At 46.0% G+C, this 18,097-nt stretch overlaps 1 protein-coding gene across 3 annotated transcripts in view; it reads left to right on the top strand.

Annotated features, from left to right (window-relative positions):
* Nucleotides 1–61: 61 nt before the first annotated feature.
* The window catches only part of Dennd3 (DENN domain containing 3), a 66,216-nt gene continuing 48,180 nt past the window's right edge, over nt 62–18,097 (top strand). The window contains exons 1-5 of one of the 3 annotated variants that reach the window (XM_013156128.3): nt 62–297; nt 6,706–6,985; nt 7,791–7,906; nt 9,357–9,502; nt 13,658–13,769. In XM_013156128.3, coding sequence (XP_013011582.1) covers nt 196–297; nt 6,706–6,985; nt 7,791–7,906; nt 9,357–9,502; nt 13,658–13,769 — 756 coding nt within the window. In that variant the 5' untranslated portion in view covers nt 62–195. Of the gene's footprint in view, nt 744–6,705; nt 6,986–7,790; nt 7,907–9,356; nt 9,503–13,657; nt 13,770–18,097 lie in introns of all 3 variants that reach the window. The other 2 variants (XM_013156127.3, XM_063230983.1) reach the window with 2 other exon arrangements.

Genomic DNA, 18,097 nt, shown 5'->3' with positions numbered 1-18,097 from the left:
CCTCAGGCCCCGCCTCGATAGTGCTCCTCCCCCAAGACTCCGCCCCCAGGCCCCGCCCCGCGGGCTGCGCTCACGGCAGACGCGGCTGCAGCTCGGCTGCTCAGGGCTAAGTTTCCGCTCGGCTGAAGCGCAGGGGCCACACTGGGTGGCCCCGGGGTTCCGAGCGCCCTGCGCTCAGCCGTCTGCGGGGCAGCCATGGCGGAGACGGCGCCGCGGCACCTATCGCTGCCCTCAGGACTGGTGGAGTTGTGCGCGCTACTGGGCGCCTCTCGGGACAGCCGTCGCAGTCTTGAGCAGGTAAGAAGCCAGCGGGGGAACTGAGGCAGAGCGAAAGGTGACCACCGGAGATCACAGTCAGGCCAGGCGCATCCTCAATAAGCGCCCCAATCAGGAGGTTCTCAGCTGGCCTGGCGCGGGCTTCGGACGGCTATGGCACCCCCACTGCCACTGGCCGCTGGCGTGTCTGTCCCGGGCCTCCCAGGCCTTCTGCGGGTCCCTGTGCTGCGCATCTCAGCCTGTGTCCACGAAGCTTTCGACGCCCTGGGAGGGGCCCCGCGCCCTTGATGGAAGGGTGTCGGCGCGCCCGTCGTCAGAGCAGGTACCATCAGCCAGACTGGAGCTGAGACCAGCAGCTGTTCGCCAAAGACGCCGAGAGGGGAGCACCTTCCGTTCCCCTTGAGGACCCTCTGGACTCAGATTGGCTGGATCTGTATCTAGCGGTGACAGCGATGCTGCTTGCTCATGTGAGCTGGAGCGTTTCTATGTGGCGTTTTGCCTCCCTGGAGTCCTGGGTCCCCGGGCTGTCCCCACCTCGAGAAAGGTGCTGACTAGGTGGGACCCCTTGGAGGTCGAGGTCTAGTGAACCAAATAGTTGCAGGTTAGCAGATTAAATGATTTCCTTCGTGACACAAAGATTTATTGTCTCCCAAGTATTGAGTTTTCTGCTAGGCACAGGATAATGTGATCTCAAGTTTTAATTACCAGGTTTAAATATTCTACTTTTAGTTGTGCGATGAAGCCTAGCTGTTTTTTTCTGCCTTCCCTCCGTGGGGAAATTTATATCCCTTCTTTGGGAAAAAATCAGTTTTAGAAAACCTCCACCTTGTTTATTTCCTGTGTTTTTTCTTTCTGTTTCTGAAACTTGGCCTTTTTCTGAGTTTGTCTTATAGTCCCTTTTTTCTGTTTCTCTAGTATTATCTGTGACATTGTTGTTTGTATCGTTTTTCCAGGAGTTTTCACTAGTCTGCCCAGGTGCCTGGGGGAAGTACTTTCATCTCCTTCCAGTTGATGACACTGGAAAGGCATATGAGGAATTGCTGGCTGGCTATTCAGGGAAAACGGACAGCAGAGGCTGCATGAGTGTCACCAACAAATTTTAAATATTACTAAAAGTAGCAGAGTGAATGTCTGCTAATGTGTCTGTAGTTTCTATTGCTGGAGTTTAGTACAAAACTATTTTGAATTCTGCAAAAAAGCATTCTTCTACATAGAAACGATTTATGGGCGTCCCACCTGTCTTACTTCTCAGTCCCCCCACCCTGATGTCAGCGTATCTACTCCAGCTTGCATCAGTTGATTTAGTTGTCTCTCTGCCCAATGAGAGGTTGCCCTGTTTTTCTTAGAACAGGAAATAACCTGAAAATATCAGGAAATAACTTGTGGCCTTCTAGGCAGCTCAGCATTTTTGCTTCCTGGGCCACAGCAGCATGTCTCTTGGTTGCTTGATGTGAGACATATTTTGAGTGCAGGATGAATCAACTGGAATATTTGTAGAGGTACTTTCCTGAGCTGCAGTGCTCCCCAGCTCAAGTGAGAGGAGATGGTTTGCTACTCTCTGTTTAACATTAATCCTCTTTGTTTTATACTCTGATTCTGCTAGGGATTTGTAGAGAGGAAAATAGTTACGGGTTAGGAAATAAAGGAGAGTTAGAGCTGGGCATGATAGCACATGCTTGTAATCCAGCTACTCAGGAAGCAGAGGCAGGAGAATTGCAAATTCAAGGCTGGCCTGGACAGCCTGCTGAAACCCTGTTACAAAATAAAAAAAATAATAAAAATAAATAAATAAAATAAAGGGCTGGTGGTATAGCTCAATGGTAGTGTGCTTGCTTAGCATCTATGAGGCCCTGGGTTCAAATTCCAATGTGACAAGCAAAAGATTAGGAGATGGATTGAAATTTCAAATTAACATAAATGTTACAATTAATCAAATGTATAATTTTATGTATTTAGCTTTATTTTTATAGTATTTCTCTTTTGAATGCCCATAGTTTAAAAAAATACTTCTTAATTTTACTTTTTAAAATTACCATTTCTCTATGCTTCTTCCATTTCTTTTTTGGTGGCATGTGAAAACAAGACTAGAGTTGTGAGAAATACCATCCTGACATTAAGGTAGCATAGTGCTCTAAGGTTTTGTTTTGTCTTGTAAATAATGGGCGATAGTATTTGTTTTACTGGGAATGGTGAAAAAGAACTTCAGAATGGGTCGTTGCCCATTCTGTGTTACAGTGATAGTTTCCCTCCACCCTAGGCTGCAGTGTGGTCCCCGTTATTCATTGCTGTGGTGCGAGGGAACCCATCATAGGTCCATCACAGAATGGCAGAAAGTGCTCATAGCACCTTCTGCAGCGTAGGTCACCAGCATAATTGCTGTATGTGGAGGTACATTTTTATGGTTTTAGTAGGGGCACCCTGTCTTTCAGTTCCTAGGACAATATTGTCCAGTAGCATTTGTGGGATGGTGGCACTCTGTCCACCTTGTCCAATACATATGTGTCCCCTGGCTACATAAGATGGCTGAGCACTCTCAGTGAGACTGACTGGTGCTGCTGAGGAAACTGGATTTTATGTTTCAGTTTGCTTTTTGCTTTTGCTTTTCAGGATTAGAGGCTGAACTCAGCCACACGCATGCTAGGCAAGTTCCCTGCTTCTGAGCCACACTCCCAGCTCTCATTTAGTTTTAATTAATTTAAATTTCAATGGTCATATGGCACAGCTGTGTTGGTGAGCACAGTTCCAGAGTATAGAAAAAATTACTTTTAGTTTTATTTCATTAATAACAACCAATCTTACAGTTAAGAGTGCTGGCACTGTGTGATCTAGTTTATAAGTAAACCTGATAATGAGTTAGGTGCTGTGATTTTTACTTTTTAATTAGCTTTTAAAAAAACACAACAGTGACTGTTGTGTAGGGGTTTAATAAGTCAGTGTTTGGGACAGAAGAGCAGGAAATAACTGTCAGATTCTGACTCAGGCTGGCAGAGGTGACAGTCTTGGAGTTGGCAGTCTGTAGACATGAACCTGTCTTCACAGCCAGGATATGTGTCACAGAATAATCCATGAATACTCCCGAGGGAGGCATCTATGTCCAGAAATTTATTCTAACAAGGAAATGATGGGTTCAGCCATCTCAGTAAGACCTGAGAACATACCAGATACCTCTCAGAAGAAGAGGGACAAATGTATTACTGACCTGCCACATAGTGTGACAGCTGTGAACAGGGAAGTCAGCCTCACTGCAGTTAAATGACCAAGACAACAGTGTAAATTGGATGACTGCAACACGAAAAAATGTTGTTAGTTTACATATGCATAAAAAATGAAAGGAAGTATCCTGAGCTGGACAAAGGGTGTTACCTTGGAATCATGGAATCCTGGGTCTTCCTGTCCTCGTGTTTCCTTTATTGTTTCTACATTGTTGTTATTTGTGAAAATGAGACTTTACTGCTTATCTAATCAGGAGAGATTTATCCAAAACAGAGATTTCCATTTGAAGAAGAAACACATGTGTAATGGACAAACGTTGGACATTTGTTGTCCAACTGATGGACAAATGTTGGTTAGATTTTGAGGACATCTTTTTAATTAAAGATAATTAGAGGGAATGAATGACAAGAGTGTGTTGACTTTAGTGTGATAACCACTGTGATCAATCCAGTTCTGAGATCACCAAGCACTAGGGGTATAAATGGAGGGACTTCACCTAAAAGCTAAATGTGGGGACAGAAATACAGTACAATCTTCACCTCACCCCACCTCTGCAAGCTACAAGGTGATATAGTTGCACTGTGGGGGACAGAGGAATTCTGATGTATTGGGGAGGTGGAGTCCTTGGACGAGGAACTGTAGGAGGTGATGATCTAGGTGGTAAGGGCCAGGAAAAACTCACCATCTGGCTCAGGGTGGACAAGGTCCTCTCCAGTAGGTGTGAGGGCAGGGGGTTTGCTGGTGAGGAGATAGAGCCAACAGAAGATTGGAGGTGTCAGGCTGAGCAAAGGGCATGGAGAAGCAGGGTGTCCTATGACCCCAGAGTTGGGTAGTTGTATATGGCTTTGGGGGACCCTGGCTTAGGGGCTGCTGACCTGCTTCTTGGGAGCATACCATCATGTGCCCTATGCACATGTGTGATATATACACAGGAAATTAGCAGTAATGGTAATGGAGAGACATGTTTTTCAGTGTAGTGGAAGATCAGAGAAGGGTTTGCAGGGCTGGTTGATCCTACAAAGTGCCTGATCTGATCATTTAGCAGGGCACCTCTCTTGGGGAGCATGGATACAGATGCTGATAGGGAGCCCTGGGCTGAATAAGACCTTTGAAGGATTTGATTCTGATTAATCTGTACCTACTCTTAGCTATGGCTGTGTAGGTGCTGGGTTTGCAAGCCCTATTCCATGACACAGCAGTGAACTGATTTGAGAGATCTTTCCAGACCAGTGATCCCAAGGTGGGGGTTTGCAAATGAAAAGTAGGACCACAGCCCAGAGTCCCAGCTCCAAAGACCCAAACTGTGCCATTTTCACTGCAGAGAATATAGGTGAGAGATCAACTTTTTTTGGAAACTAGCATGAGTTTAACTGTTGTACCTGTAAGGAACCCCTGACATGCAGGGGGATTACTGGGGGCATTTGGGTATAGTGAGGGAGTGGAGAGGTCTGAGTGGGGAGCAGGACAGTTGGAGTTGTGGCTGGAACCCTGAGAATATGAGATAGTCCAGGAGGTTGGGTGCTGGGGCCCAGCCCCTAAGACTCCAGTCTAGAAGGCAGGATGGAAGTGGCTCGGTAGGGGTAGCCAGGAACCTGAGAAGAAAGGGCAGAAGAAAGCCAGGATCATGGAGGCCCCAGGAAAGGGGCTGGTTAGCTGTCCCCTGTGTTTCTTGGTGTCAACTCACTCGCTCCCACAGCTTGACTTTTATCAACGGATAGTTTTGCATGGTGGGGATGTGTCCAAGGCTTTATGGCTATAACTCTCCATGGTAGAAGAAACATACAAGCGTATATTCAGTTAATTATGTCAAAACTCTTGCTTTTTGGTCAAAAGTTTTAGAGGTGGTTTCATGTGACTGGAGACATGGATTCCTTTCATGTGTAGGACCTAAAAAGTTTTCAAAAGATGCACTAATATAAAACTCCTATGTTTGGTCTTCAGTTCTGGTATATTTTCCCCAAATATAAGATTATTGACAGAATTTGAAAAGTGCAGCATATACATAACTGCACTGACTTTAGAGTGTCCTTACTGACTGAAGATGCTGTCCTCGTAAAATTCCGTCCCTGTGAGAGGTCCCCTTTGAGTTCCAGATTCTTGGGAGATGTTGACAGGTGGCTGTTCCCTTTGTGATCTCTGAGGTCTGCACCAGGTAGAGTACAGTCCTTCCAGATTCCCTTTCTGGGCACAAAGACTCTCAATTGCTCAACCTCCCACCCCTCACCTGCTGCCTCTTCTTTCCTGTGTCCTGTAGATTCAGAAAACCCCGGCTAAGATTCTTCTATTTTTAGCCAGCTGAGCCCCTGCGCCACTTCTGTCTCACAACTTCATTACACCAGGAGTTCTTTAAAAGATCTGAAACCAGCTTGGCAGCAGTACACACTCAGTCCAGCTCTGGGGCAGGAACTGTTGTTAGCTTTGTCCTGGACAGACTAGAGATTAAAGGATTAACCATTGCTCTTTATATTATTTGGGAAAAGAATGGAAAGATAAATAGCTAAAAACAAAATCAAACTAAACAACAACAACAACAACAAAACCAACCTGGTACCAAATTAACATTTAAAAGAATTCAGGTTAAGTGTTCCCCTTTTACCCATCCCAAGCAACCATTTGGTCAGTGTCTCTCCTCTCCTATCCATCAGGTCTTCCCCACTCCTCTGTCCATCACCCAGCTTGGCAGGGACAGGAAGTCGTTTGAAGGAAGGCCCAGGGACATGCAGAGCAGTGCCAGTGAACATGCTTATGCAGAGTGTGAGGATGCACCTGCTTCTGACCTCCCTGGGCAGAGTGGGCATGTGTGGTCCTGTCTGACCTACGTACTTGCCCCCATCCCCTGCCTGTACCTGTGAGAGTGATGCTTGAAGGCACAGGACTGTGCTAGCTGGCTGGTGGAGACAGAGCTAGGGTTGGAGCTCCAGTCTCCTCCTCAGGATGCGGCTCAGGGCTGCAGTGCTTGTGTCAAGAGGGCACATTGTTGCTGCCCGTGTTCCATGTGGAAGCCCTGGGCTCAGAGGGCTTTGTGAATGTTTGAAATTGGGAATTCTTAAGAGAAACTTTGGTGATTTACTGATGTGAGTCTCAGGTGGGAAGGACACTCCCTCTGTACCTTTACAGGACATCTCAGAGCCCCTGGAGCCTGTGGCAGAGGGGAGGCAGAGGGTGCTGTGCAGGGAAGGAGGGAACCATGCATGACTCTTATTGTTCCTTTTCCAGGTTGTCCAGAGGAGGGGAGTCAGAAGCCTCTCCTCCCTGGACCCAGAGGTTCTGTCTGTTTTTGTGCCTCCTTTTATCACTAAAGAGGACAGCCAGGGAGCTGGTGGGAACTGTGCGACCCTAGGGAAAGGCAGGAGGCGCTCCTTCAGGAAGAAGAGAGAGAAACCCAAGATAGAGGCCTGGAAGGGTTCCCCAGGGGACTCCAAAGGGCCTGATTCTGAGGATATCAGCGTTCCAGGTGGTGTGGACCTCCATGCTCTACCCCAGCTGTGCTTTCCAGGTATAGTATGTGCTGCGGCCAACCTGAGTGCAGTATGCCTTGTTGCCACACAAGCAGTCGTGTCCACAGGTGTGCATGCGGAGGATAGCAGGGTGGGGGGTGGAGCTGGGTCCCCTGCCATCTGTTGTTGGAGCACGGGACCTGAGTTCTATCAGGTGAAGTTGAAAGCATTTAGTGCAGTCCCAGGGCTTGGAAGGCTGAGTCCAGGAAGAGGCTGTGTGACTGCCAGGAAATGGGGTGTGCTGCAGGGGCTTTTGAAGCATTGCTGCTTTGATGTCACAGGAAGTTGGTTTGGCCTCTAGAATGTCTCTGAGCCCCTTCTCTCCCTATCACTGTCTCTGTATACTGGAAAAAGAGGCTAAGTGTGCATTTGATACACAAATTAACAGTTCCAGTTAATGGTGAGCTTGTGTTTCTGAGCTTTGTGTTTTTGCTGGTCTTAAAAAGAATTAAGATGGGTGATGCAGGATACTCAGGTCCCATCTGTGGTCCCCATTAAGAGCCTGGTCACAGGGTTATAACCTGGGACAGGTGTGGGACAGGGTTCTGTGTCCAGAAACATCACTACACTACCAGGAAGGCCCTGAAGGTGTGTCTCAGCTCTGAACCTTGGTGTTGACCCCATCGTATCATTCACCAGCTCCCCAGACTTTAGGAGTTGTAAAGAAGCTGCTGCTGGGGTGGGGCCCCAAGGAGAGAGGTGAGCAGAAGAGGCTACAGAGGAGACACATCTTGGGCATCACATGTCCTGTACGCCGTGAAGATTGTCAATTGAGATTGTCCCTTCCTTTCACTCTGTCTACAGGAGGCATGGATGTGGCCTCAGAACCAAAGGAGGACCATGTTCATTTCCTGGTGCTGACTGATGTGTGTGGGAACAGGACCTATGGCGTGGTGGCCCAGTACTATCGACCCCTGCATGTAGGTGGCCCTCTCTGATTGGGTGTTGATTTTTAAAAACAATTGTGAAATACATATAAGATTCACCTTTTTTTTGTACCGGGAATCAAACTCACGACCATGCGCTTTCAAGGCAGATGCTTATGCTGCTGAGCTAAATCCCCAGGTCGATTCACCTTTTTATATCCATTCCTTTTTCTTTTGTACTGGAAATCAAACTCACGACCTCATCTTGCCAGGCAGGTGCAAGATTGACCTTTTAAACCATTTCACAGTGTGTGAAGCATAGCAATGTGCTGTGCAACCAACACAAGTGTCTAGTTCCAAAAGATTTTCATCACCCAAGCTCATACTCATTAAGCCCTTCCTGCCCCTTTCTCTTGCACCACAATCACTGACACACTTTTTCTGATTTTTCTACTGTGCAGATTTTGTGTAACTGGAATATACACTATGGTGCCTCCTGTGTCGGGGATACTTTCACTTAGCATGATGGTTTCCAGGCTCACTCACATTATAGTGTTCTATACCCGGGCCCCCTCTCACTCCCTCCCTTTTTAGCTACCTTCCTTGTACTGGGGATTGAACCTGGGGCTGCTCTACCACTGAGCACCAAGCCCATTTTAAATTTTACATTGAGGCCGGGTCTTGCACAGTTGCCCAGGGTGGCCTCAAACTCAAAATCCGTCTGCCTCAGCCTCCTAAATTAGCTGGAATTATGACTGTGCACCTAGCTTCCTTATTCCTTTCTTGTGGCTGGAACACATTTTATTTATCTATTTATCCATTGATGGGCGTGTGTTCCCATCTTTTACTTGCTGGGCAAAGTGCATGGGGATATATATTACTGAGGATTAAACCCAGGGCTTTGGTGCATCCCCTGCTATTTTAGTTTTTGTTTTGACACATGATCTCATTAAGGGCAACTAAGTTGCTCAGGTTAGGTTTGAACTCGCAATTCTCCTTCCTCAGAGGATTTAGAATTTTGGAGCACATTTCACTCATCTTGTTGAGGTGCTGTCTAGGTAAGGCCATGGACTGGGAATCAGCTGCCTTTGAAGGGCTGGTAGGGGCCCCTCTTGTCCTCAATGACTGAGGAAGGAATCATGCTCCATTATGACTTTATCTAAGTATCCAGAGGCAAAAGATACAATCAGTTGCACTCTGTCCTGTATGCCATGGGGTAAATCCCAGGTACATGCAGATGTTGTCTTGCTTTGTGACTGCTATGTGTCCCACTCTGTCCCTTTTCGTCCTCAGGCCATGGGCATCTCTGGTGCATCTCTGTGACCTCAGTGCCCTGCAGAGGCAGATGCCGACATGGGCCCTGTCGGTGGCAGCTGGGAGGTGGTGCTTACTGGCATGTGTTGCGGTGCCTTTTCAGCCCTGTGTTGTCTCTGTACTGATGTGTGACTCTTGGATGCCAGGACTGCTGGTGTGGGTGACAGTGTCCCTGTTGCTTTTTCCCTAGGATGATTGCTGTTTCTACAATGGCACAGCACACTGGGAACCATCCTGGCCAAGTACGGTGGGCGCTGCTGGCTGTTTTGTGCCCTTTGCAGTGTGTGTCGTCTCCAGGTTCCCCTACTACAACTCCTTCAAGGACTGCCTCTCTTGGTGAGCTGAGGAATCACCTGAAACCAACCATGGGGGCCAGTGGCAGGGTGGGCAGCCAGAGGTCTTTAAAAACCCAGATCCAGTAATGGTAACGTAGGAATATGATATGGCAGAGAAAGACAGATGGTGCCACGCTGTTGGAAATGAGAATAATAGGAAGGAGTTTATTTTGATTTGGTTTTTAGAGAAGAAACACTTACCAGGAAAATTATTCCTAGCTCTTCGGAGGCTGTAGTTTGTTCTTATGAAGTTATGTAAAGGAAGCCCTCCCTGGACCTTGTCGAAGTCCAATGATGTTTGTATTTGTAATCCCAGGGGAATGTTATTGAAAGTCTAGTGAGTTCATTCCAATCTACCACTTCCAGTGCAATCCATGGTGAAATAAAGACATAAATACATATCTAAAATGGTGGGGAACCAAGAGGGTCCTAAGTCTAGTTGGAGTGATGACGAACTGAAACAAAGGCCTTGACCCAGGGCTGTCCTGGGTCTTATTAATTTGTGAAGAGGTGAGCGGCTCAGGGAGGAGTAACAGAGAAGGACAGGAAGTACTTGAGTGCTGTGAGCTGGACCAGGTAGGAGGCCTGAAATCACCTCTGAAATATGCAGAGAGAGGGGGAGAGAGATACGCAGAGAGTAATCTGCATATTACAGATGGGGCAGTATGTAGTGCTTGGGGGGTCAGCGCTTCAGTTTTGATGTGTAATCTCCATGCCCTAAGATGTCATTGCCTCTTTCTTGAAGCTCAGTGTCGGTTGACAGCATGGGATTTCTTGACCTAGCTCACACATACTACTTGGGAGTTATAGGTGTGGCCTCACTGACCTGTCACATTGCTTCAAAGACTACACACTGGCACCTCTGCTAGACCCATTTGCAGTGCTTAAAGCCAACTGAGGGGATAAAGAAATACCCTAACCAGCTGTGTACATATCAGTACACAGTTGTGGTGTTTTTTACTTTGGTGGTACTAGACATCAAATCCAGGCCCTTGTCCATGTTAGGCAGGTTTTCTACCACTGGGCAGCGTCCCCAGTGCTGATAAGTTTTATTGACATTTTAAAACCTATCTTTTTTTTTTTTTTTTTTTTTTTTGTCTTTTTCTTTTTTATTGGTACCAGGGATCGAACTCACGACTGCCTGCTTGCAAGGCAGGTGCTTATGCCGCTGAGCTAAATCCCCAGCCCCCTAAAACCTATCTTTTTGAGTGTGATGTACAAATCTGTAATTCCAACAACCCAGGAAGTTCCAGGCTGGAAGCTTATAAGTTGAGCTAAACGTGGGTAATTTAGCAAGACCTTGTCTCAAAACAAAACTTTGTTATTTATTTATTTTGGTCCGGGGGTTCGAACTCACAGCCTCATGTTTGCCAGGCAGGTGCTTGTGTCACTTAGCTAAATCCCTGGCCCCAAAACAGAACTTTAAAAAGGCTGGGGATATAGTTTTGTGGTAGAGTGCACTAGGTTCTATTTTCCAGTACCATCATCACCACCACCATCACCCCAACAAAATAACTTAGATTTTTGGGTGGAGTTTATAATTATCTTATAGCTACTAATAAGTGGAAAGCCTGAGTATGTAAAACATTTTGAAAAAATTGGGAAAGAATTTGTAGAACCTGATGCATCTCACTATCAGAGGATGTTACTGCGATGGGAGAGACCCCAAGTTTGGCAGGGACCAGTTCCCCAAATGCAGATGACAATCAGTTGCTTTGAAATAAATTTCATGAAGTCATAGTTGTAGAATTTGTAGTTGATTAAAGACTGAGAATGGAGGGACTGGGGATTTAGCTCAGCGGCATAAGAACATGCCTTGCAAGCAGGCGGTCGTGAGTTCGATCCCCGGTACCGATAAAAAGATAAAAAAAAAAAAAAGACTGAGACAGTTCCATAGTCCCTTAGTCATGACAGTGAAGAGCAGTCCATACATGATGAGGGGCTTGTAGATGGTTCCCTGTTAAGGACACTTGCTGTAGACCTTACACCTTGTCATAGAGTATGCCAAGCAATGATTTGATGAATTTGAAACTTCTATTTCAAATTAGCATTTGTAATTCAAATTCCAGTACTTTCATGTTTTGGTTCTTAAAATATAGCTGATGTTTTACTTACTTTGTGCATTGCTGAGACAAAACATCTGACACCCAATGTTAAAGGAGGAAAGGTTTGTTTTAGCTCATGGTTTATAGATGTAATTGACTGGCTCCAAGGCAGGTAGCACATGGCAGAGGGGCAGCTGCTCATGGTAGTGGAAGACAGTAAAAGCAACAAGAAAAAAAGGGGGAAATGGTCTCTTTCTGTCCTTTTTATCCAGATTGGACTAGGGCACTGCCAATCCAATCAGTGGAGTAGTCTAGCAATCACCCAGCCTTAATCCCAACACTTTTAATCCCAGCATTGCACTATGAATCAGTCACAAATTCTAGATTCAGCTACATCCCAAAAAGCCTGCCACCATGTCTGCATGAGAGAGGACATCTAGGCACAAACCATAACAGACAGAAAGACAAGATGCCGCGTGTCAATAGGTATTATATTTTTAAACCATCTGTTCATCAATTGCAGCGGTACTATGCACAAGGTCACAATTTTGGAGAGAATGTCTTTTTTTTTTTTTTTTGTCTTTTTCGTTTTTATCGGTACCAGGGATCAAACTCACGACTGCCTGCTTGCAAGGCAGGCGCTTATGCCGCTGAGCTAAATCTCCAGCCCCGAGAATGTCTTTTGTTGTCTTTGGGAGAATAGATTATGGGCAATTTTCTTTTTAAATTTTACTTTGGTGCTGTTACGTTTTTATAATAAGTGGAAATATGGAAGTTTATCAAAATATCTCCAAATCCTGACAGTGGCTGCATAAGTAAGTACTATTTGTTCCTTAAAGTAACAGTGCTTTGAATTGCTGTGATACAGTAGTCTTGCATGGTGGTGGGGATGGGCAGGGGGCAGCTTTTCCTGGGAGGTCAGCTGTGATTGTGGGGTGTGCTCCTAGCACTGTGGCCACCCCTGGACACACACTCAGTGGTGTCTTCCAGGCCTTCGTGTTGCTCTGTGTTGAGCTTCTTTTTCTTCCCCATCAGACTCAAGGGCTGACCTATTGCACTTTAAAAAATAATTGGTCAAATGAGTGAACATAGCAAATGAGTAGTGAGTGAATTTAGGCAGACAGGCATTAGTGTTCATTCTTGGGCTTCTCGGAAAGCGTGTCTGTTTTGTGTTTCTTTTAATTTGTATGCTGCTCTCCAGGTCTGCAGTTCCACATCCCTGGGGTCCACATCACGTATCCAATTGAGCCTGAACTGAACTTGTGCAAATTTTTTCCCTGTAATTTTCCTAGAATAATTCAATATAACAAATATTTTCACGGTATCAGTTATTGTAAGTAAGTAATCTAGAGATGATGTAGAGTATATAGAAAGGTTTGTGTGGATTTTATGCAAAAATCATCCCATTTTGTATAAAGGACCTGAGCATCTGCCAGGATTCTAAACCCGGTCCCCTGCAGAGAGAAAGAGACCATTATGCTTTTACACACAAATTTCTAGGAGGCAACTTGATCGTAGTGTAATAGACACGATACAATAATGCCTACCCATGGAGTTGTATGGGTGGACATACTCCGACACATACACATACCTGTGTAACCACCACGACTGTGATAAGGGATGTTTCAGTTGCCAGATTCCCTCGCACCCTTACAGTCAGTTCCCAGTCCTTCTGCCCTAAGCACCCACTTGCACGTAGTGTCTTTAAGTCATATACTTAAACGTCAGCGTCCATTTGGAATCAAAGTTTCTCAAGTTCTTCCCTTCAAGGTGGCTTTGGATTTTTCTTCCTTATTGACATCAGTGTAACAACACAAACCGGCACTCACATTCCAGGAATTTTTCACAAATGGACACACACAAATAACCAGCTCTGGAATGGAAAGTGGAACAGGACCATACTCAATCCCCCTCCCCCTCAGAAAACACTCACCTGTTGAGGCCCCTTCCAGGGAGCCCCACCCGGAGGATCCACTGTCTGATAACCCGGGAAGGTGCTGAAATTGAACCTACAGATCCTTCAGGAGAAGTTGTCTTGATTAGCAAGACTAAGGATGACAACTGGATTCTCACTGTTGTTTTGTGACTTGACTTTTTTTTCTTTGTTTCAGTTTATTGACTCATCTGAAGCTCTGTAAAGACTTTGAAGTTGACAATCATATAAAAGATTTTGCTGCGAGACTATCATTAATACCTAGCCCCCCTCCTGGACCACTCCATTTGGTAAATTAAATCTGGAATTATATTACAGGATTTTCTTTGCAAGTAGTAAAAGTAACATGCTGAAGATTAAATTCTAGCTGCGTGGAAATTGTGTTCTTCAAGGCCCTTTATAAAGATGAAAAGTTAAATATTTAGGATTGAGTTGTGCTGAGTGGCTCCTGAAGAACTGAGCTAGCAGCGTGTAATGGGATGCTTTGGTGTTTAGTTTGTTTCTTGCTGTGCAGAAAATACTAAGGTATTTTCTGTATAAAGGACCTGAGCATCTGCCAGGGTTCTAAACCCGGTCCCCTGCAGAGACCCAATCTTTCAGTCCAGATGAATCCTCTTAATTTATTTAAATTTGAAATTCTCCTTCTGTTCATTTATCTTGAAAATTGGGTATTGTATTTAACTTGTTAATATTTTCTCTTATACACAGGAATTAATAAAAAGTGTTTGGTTTTGCCTATTTTGTTATTCTTAGAAATGCCACTATATTTAATTAAATAGACAAATACTTCCCAGTCTGGGTTCTGTTTTGAGAAAGGTTACTATCTAATTGACGTGGGTTTCAGGGTGAAGTGGTTAGAGAAGTGAGGCCCAAATTCCCCCTGGGTTGAGTAATGTGTCAGACTGCTGAGCTGGGTGAAGAAACCTGTCCCCATGACTCAGCATCTCCTAAACTCCTTGGCCCTGTACAGGACACTAGAACACTTCTCTCTCTCTCTCTCTCTCTCTCTCTCTCTCTCTCTCTCTCTCTCTCTCTCTCTCTCTGTGTGTGTGTGTGTGTGTGTGTGTGTATTTTTGACACAGGTCTCACTATGCATTTCAGGCTGGCCTTGAGCTCACTTTGTAGCCCAGGCTGATCTCGAACTTGCAACAGTCCTCCTGCCTCAGCCTCCGGTTCTGGGATTACAGGTTTGGGCCACCACACCTGGCTTGATACTTTCTTTTTAAAGCACAGTTGTTAAGTATCTGGGAGTGTTTAATGAGCTTTACTTTTATTACTCACTTTTGGGAGGTTATACATGTAAATCTTGGACCTCTACATTTTTTTTTTTTATTACTGACTATGGAAAAACAAAGTTTGCTTATCAGGAGACTTGTAATCCTGAATTGAGAATGTGCATTTGTAATATTCCTCAAACCCAGCAATCTGCTAGCTGGAGAATCCTGCAGGTGCGTTCCAGTCTAGACAGAGAGCAGGTCTGCTTCCTATCTCCAGTCTACTTCCAGGGACGTTTATTTTGTGGGTACTAATGGAAGACTTCTTTTCTAAAGTTTTTAGATAAGGAGATTGTTTCACATTTTGGACTTTCCCCCCCAGATTTTGGAATCTTTGCATGTACAGGATACCTTGGGAGTGAGATCTAAATCTAACAGAATTTGTTTATGTTTTGTCTACACCTGGTACACATTGTCTGAAAGTCATTTTATAAAATATATTTAGTGCACTTGCTTGTTTGTGATAAGGGGAATTGAACCCAGGGCATTCTCATTGAGCTGCATCCCCAGCACCTTCCTGCTCCCTACTTTTTGAAGCAGGTTTTCACTAAGTCACTAAGTTGCCAAGGCTGGGTTTGAATTTGGGATCCTGCTGCCTCAGCCTCCTAGAGTATTGAATTACAAGCCTATACTGCCACACCCAGATTTCTTTGTTTTTTGACTGACTCATGGTATGAGGTCATGTAAGAAATTTTCCACTGTGACATCATGCTGGTGCTCAAAAATGTGTGGACTGGAGCACTTTGGAGGGTCAGCCTGCCACTGGTGTGTTCTTGCTGACAGTGATTGAGGTGAAGTCATCCGTGCAATGGGCGCTCACCCTGCAGCCTCGAGTTGCTCCTGAGCATGCACTGGTTAGAGCAGGGCACCTTTCAGGTGTTCACAGCAGTGTTCTGTGTCTCAATGCCCGAGTCTGCTGGTGTCTGGTCCCCACGTCCACTGTCCTGTGAACAGGCTCATGGAGGGGGTGTTGCTCATTCCCTAGGCCCTGCCCACCAACCTACCTGTCCCCTTTACTTTAATCATGCTCCTGCCATCTCCGTATTCTTGACCACCTGCTTCTCCCACTTGTGTGACTTGGGAGCCCACTTCTGCTCTTCCTCAGCCCTTTTCTTCATCCTCTGCTTAGTGGCTACAGAGACCACTAGACCCTGTAAGTTGGGCTCCATGTTTCTACTTAAACTCCACAGTGGTTCCTCACTACACTTCTCAGCTCAGCCCTGCACCATGCACCTAGCCTTACTCTGTACTTCTTACCCTTGTTTCCTGGGCTTCAGCCTCAGTGGGTTCCCATCAGTCCCCTGGAGGTGCTGCCACAGGACTCTTGCGTGTGCAGTTCTGGAAGTAATTCCTCCATGTCCAGTGACTGGCACCTGCTCCTCTTCCAACTAGTGCACAGCTGTTAGCTCCTCACAGCAGCCTCTGGGTCATCTCCCTGTCCCTCTCGTGGTCCCCCTCCCTTCCTGCAGGGCACAGCACTATCTGAAGTGAGGCTCCATATGTATGTTTGTATTTAATGTCTATCTGCTCCACCGGACACTGAGCAGCAGTGTGGAAGAGGCCGAAGCAGTGCTGCCTGCCTGCCTGCAGGTCTGACCGTGGACCTCACACCTGTGCCCTGATGGTCTCACTCAGGCACTGTGACTTCCTTTAACCAGTCTCATTGCTCATTCATTTGAGGGAATGTCACATGATGGTACCTTTTTTTTTGGTGCCAGGGATCAAACTCATGACCTTATGCTTGCCAGGCAGATGCTTATGCTGCTGAGCTAAATCCCTGGTCCTACCTTTTGATTTTTAATGTACTGGGGCCTCATGCATGCTGGATAAATGCTTTACCACATCCCTAACCCTTTTTAAGTTTTTGTTTTGAGGCAGAATCTTGCTAAGTTTCCCAGGCTAGCCTTGAACTCGTGACCCTCCTGCCTTAGCTTCCTGAGTAGCTGGGATTATAGTTGTGCACCACTATATGCAGCATGTTTGTTGTTTTAAAGAAATCCAAGGGTTGGTTTAGGCAGGAGTTTTCATCTGCACAGGAGCTGACCCAGCAGCATGTTCTCGAGCCGCTGCCAGCCAGCGTCTCCTGCAGGTGCTGATGGTGGTTATGTTTGGAGTGCTGTGCCTATGTAGGATATTCAGCCGGTTCCCGTTACTTCTGGGCTGGCTCAGCTCTGTGTTTTCTAAGTAGAAGATGCAGGGAGTCCCACAGCATGGGGATGGGGAAGAAGTAGAGGCTGAGCCTTGTCCCCTTGTCCCCTTTTCCACTCATCCCTGTTTGGCACCATTGTCCCTGATACTACCTGGACCCCCAGCTTGAGAGAAGCAGGTAGTAGGGACACCAGTGCGCCAGGGCTTCCTCTGCCTGCAGTGCTGCCTGCTTCTCAAGGCTGTTTTTTGAATGTGAACCTGCTCTTGTTTTGGGACTCAAATCAGAGGGACCTAGAATCTGCGTCTTCTCAGTTTCTTTGTTTGCAAAGAGAGTAAGGTAACAGGGCCCTCGGGGAGTGCGGGTGCAGGCTGTGCGCTCCCTGCATGCAACAGGAAATCCCAGGGGGCAAGAAGCAGCAAGAGGTAGAATGATTGGCCTCTGCTTTTATGTTTAATTGGCTGATTGGCTGACACATTCCTTTTTTGAAATGTTGAGAATTTTCATATAAACTGTGTAATTATTAATACTACACCACAACCTGAAACATTTAACTCCATTTTGCTTTATATGAAAAAGTCCTGTATTGGTCACATAAATGACTATCTTACTTTATTTTCTTACTTTGGAAGTGCTGGGGATTGAGCCCAGGGCCTTAGGCTTGCTAGGCAAGTGTTCTGCCACTGAGGCACATTAGCTCAAGCTGCCTTCTGTTTAATGTGTCTTGCTGGAGGCAGATTGGTAACAGGACTGATGAGAAGCATCACTGTGTCCTCAGTACCAAGAAATTACGCTCTTGTTTCTGGTTTTCCTCCATGAAAATACACTGACAACAGTGATATAGGTGGCTGTAGCGAAGTATGAATAGCAAGTACTTCATCTTGTGACCTTTTTCCTTAACGCAGTGGCCCTGTTACTCCTAACTTTCTCCTCCTCTCCTGCTTTGCCTCGGTAAAGCATCTGTCCGTTTCCTTTCTGTCTTCTGGATCTTTGCTTATGACTCTGTCCTTCTGTTCTGCTTGTTTAGTAGAACCTGGGGCAGAGAAGGTGACTGAGCTCCCGGCCACCCCTGTGTTACACCCATGGTGCTGGAAACTTGCTGTCCACAGCTTCATCTCCCAGCAAGCTGGGAAGCCCCTCTGTGCAAGAAACTGCATCTTCCTCTTTGATTTCTTCCGTCCCCAACTAGGTCCTTTAG

Source organism: Cavia porcellus, unplaced genomic scaffold (assembly GCF_034190915.1).
Source record: "Cavia porcellus strain 051 isolate PalLab524CR breed Dunkin Hartley unplaced genomic scaffold, mCavPor4.1 scaffold_19, whole genome shotgun sequence".
Classification (NCBI taxonomy): Eukaryota; Metazoa; Chordata; class Mammalia; order Rodentia; family Caviidae; genus Cavia; species Cavia porcellus.
The sequence above is the reverse complement of the archived record's forward strand: the minus strand, read 5'-3'. Positions and strand labels throughout refer to the sequence as shown.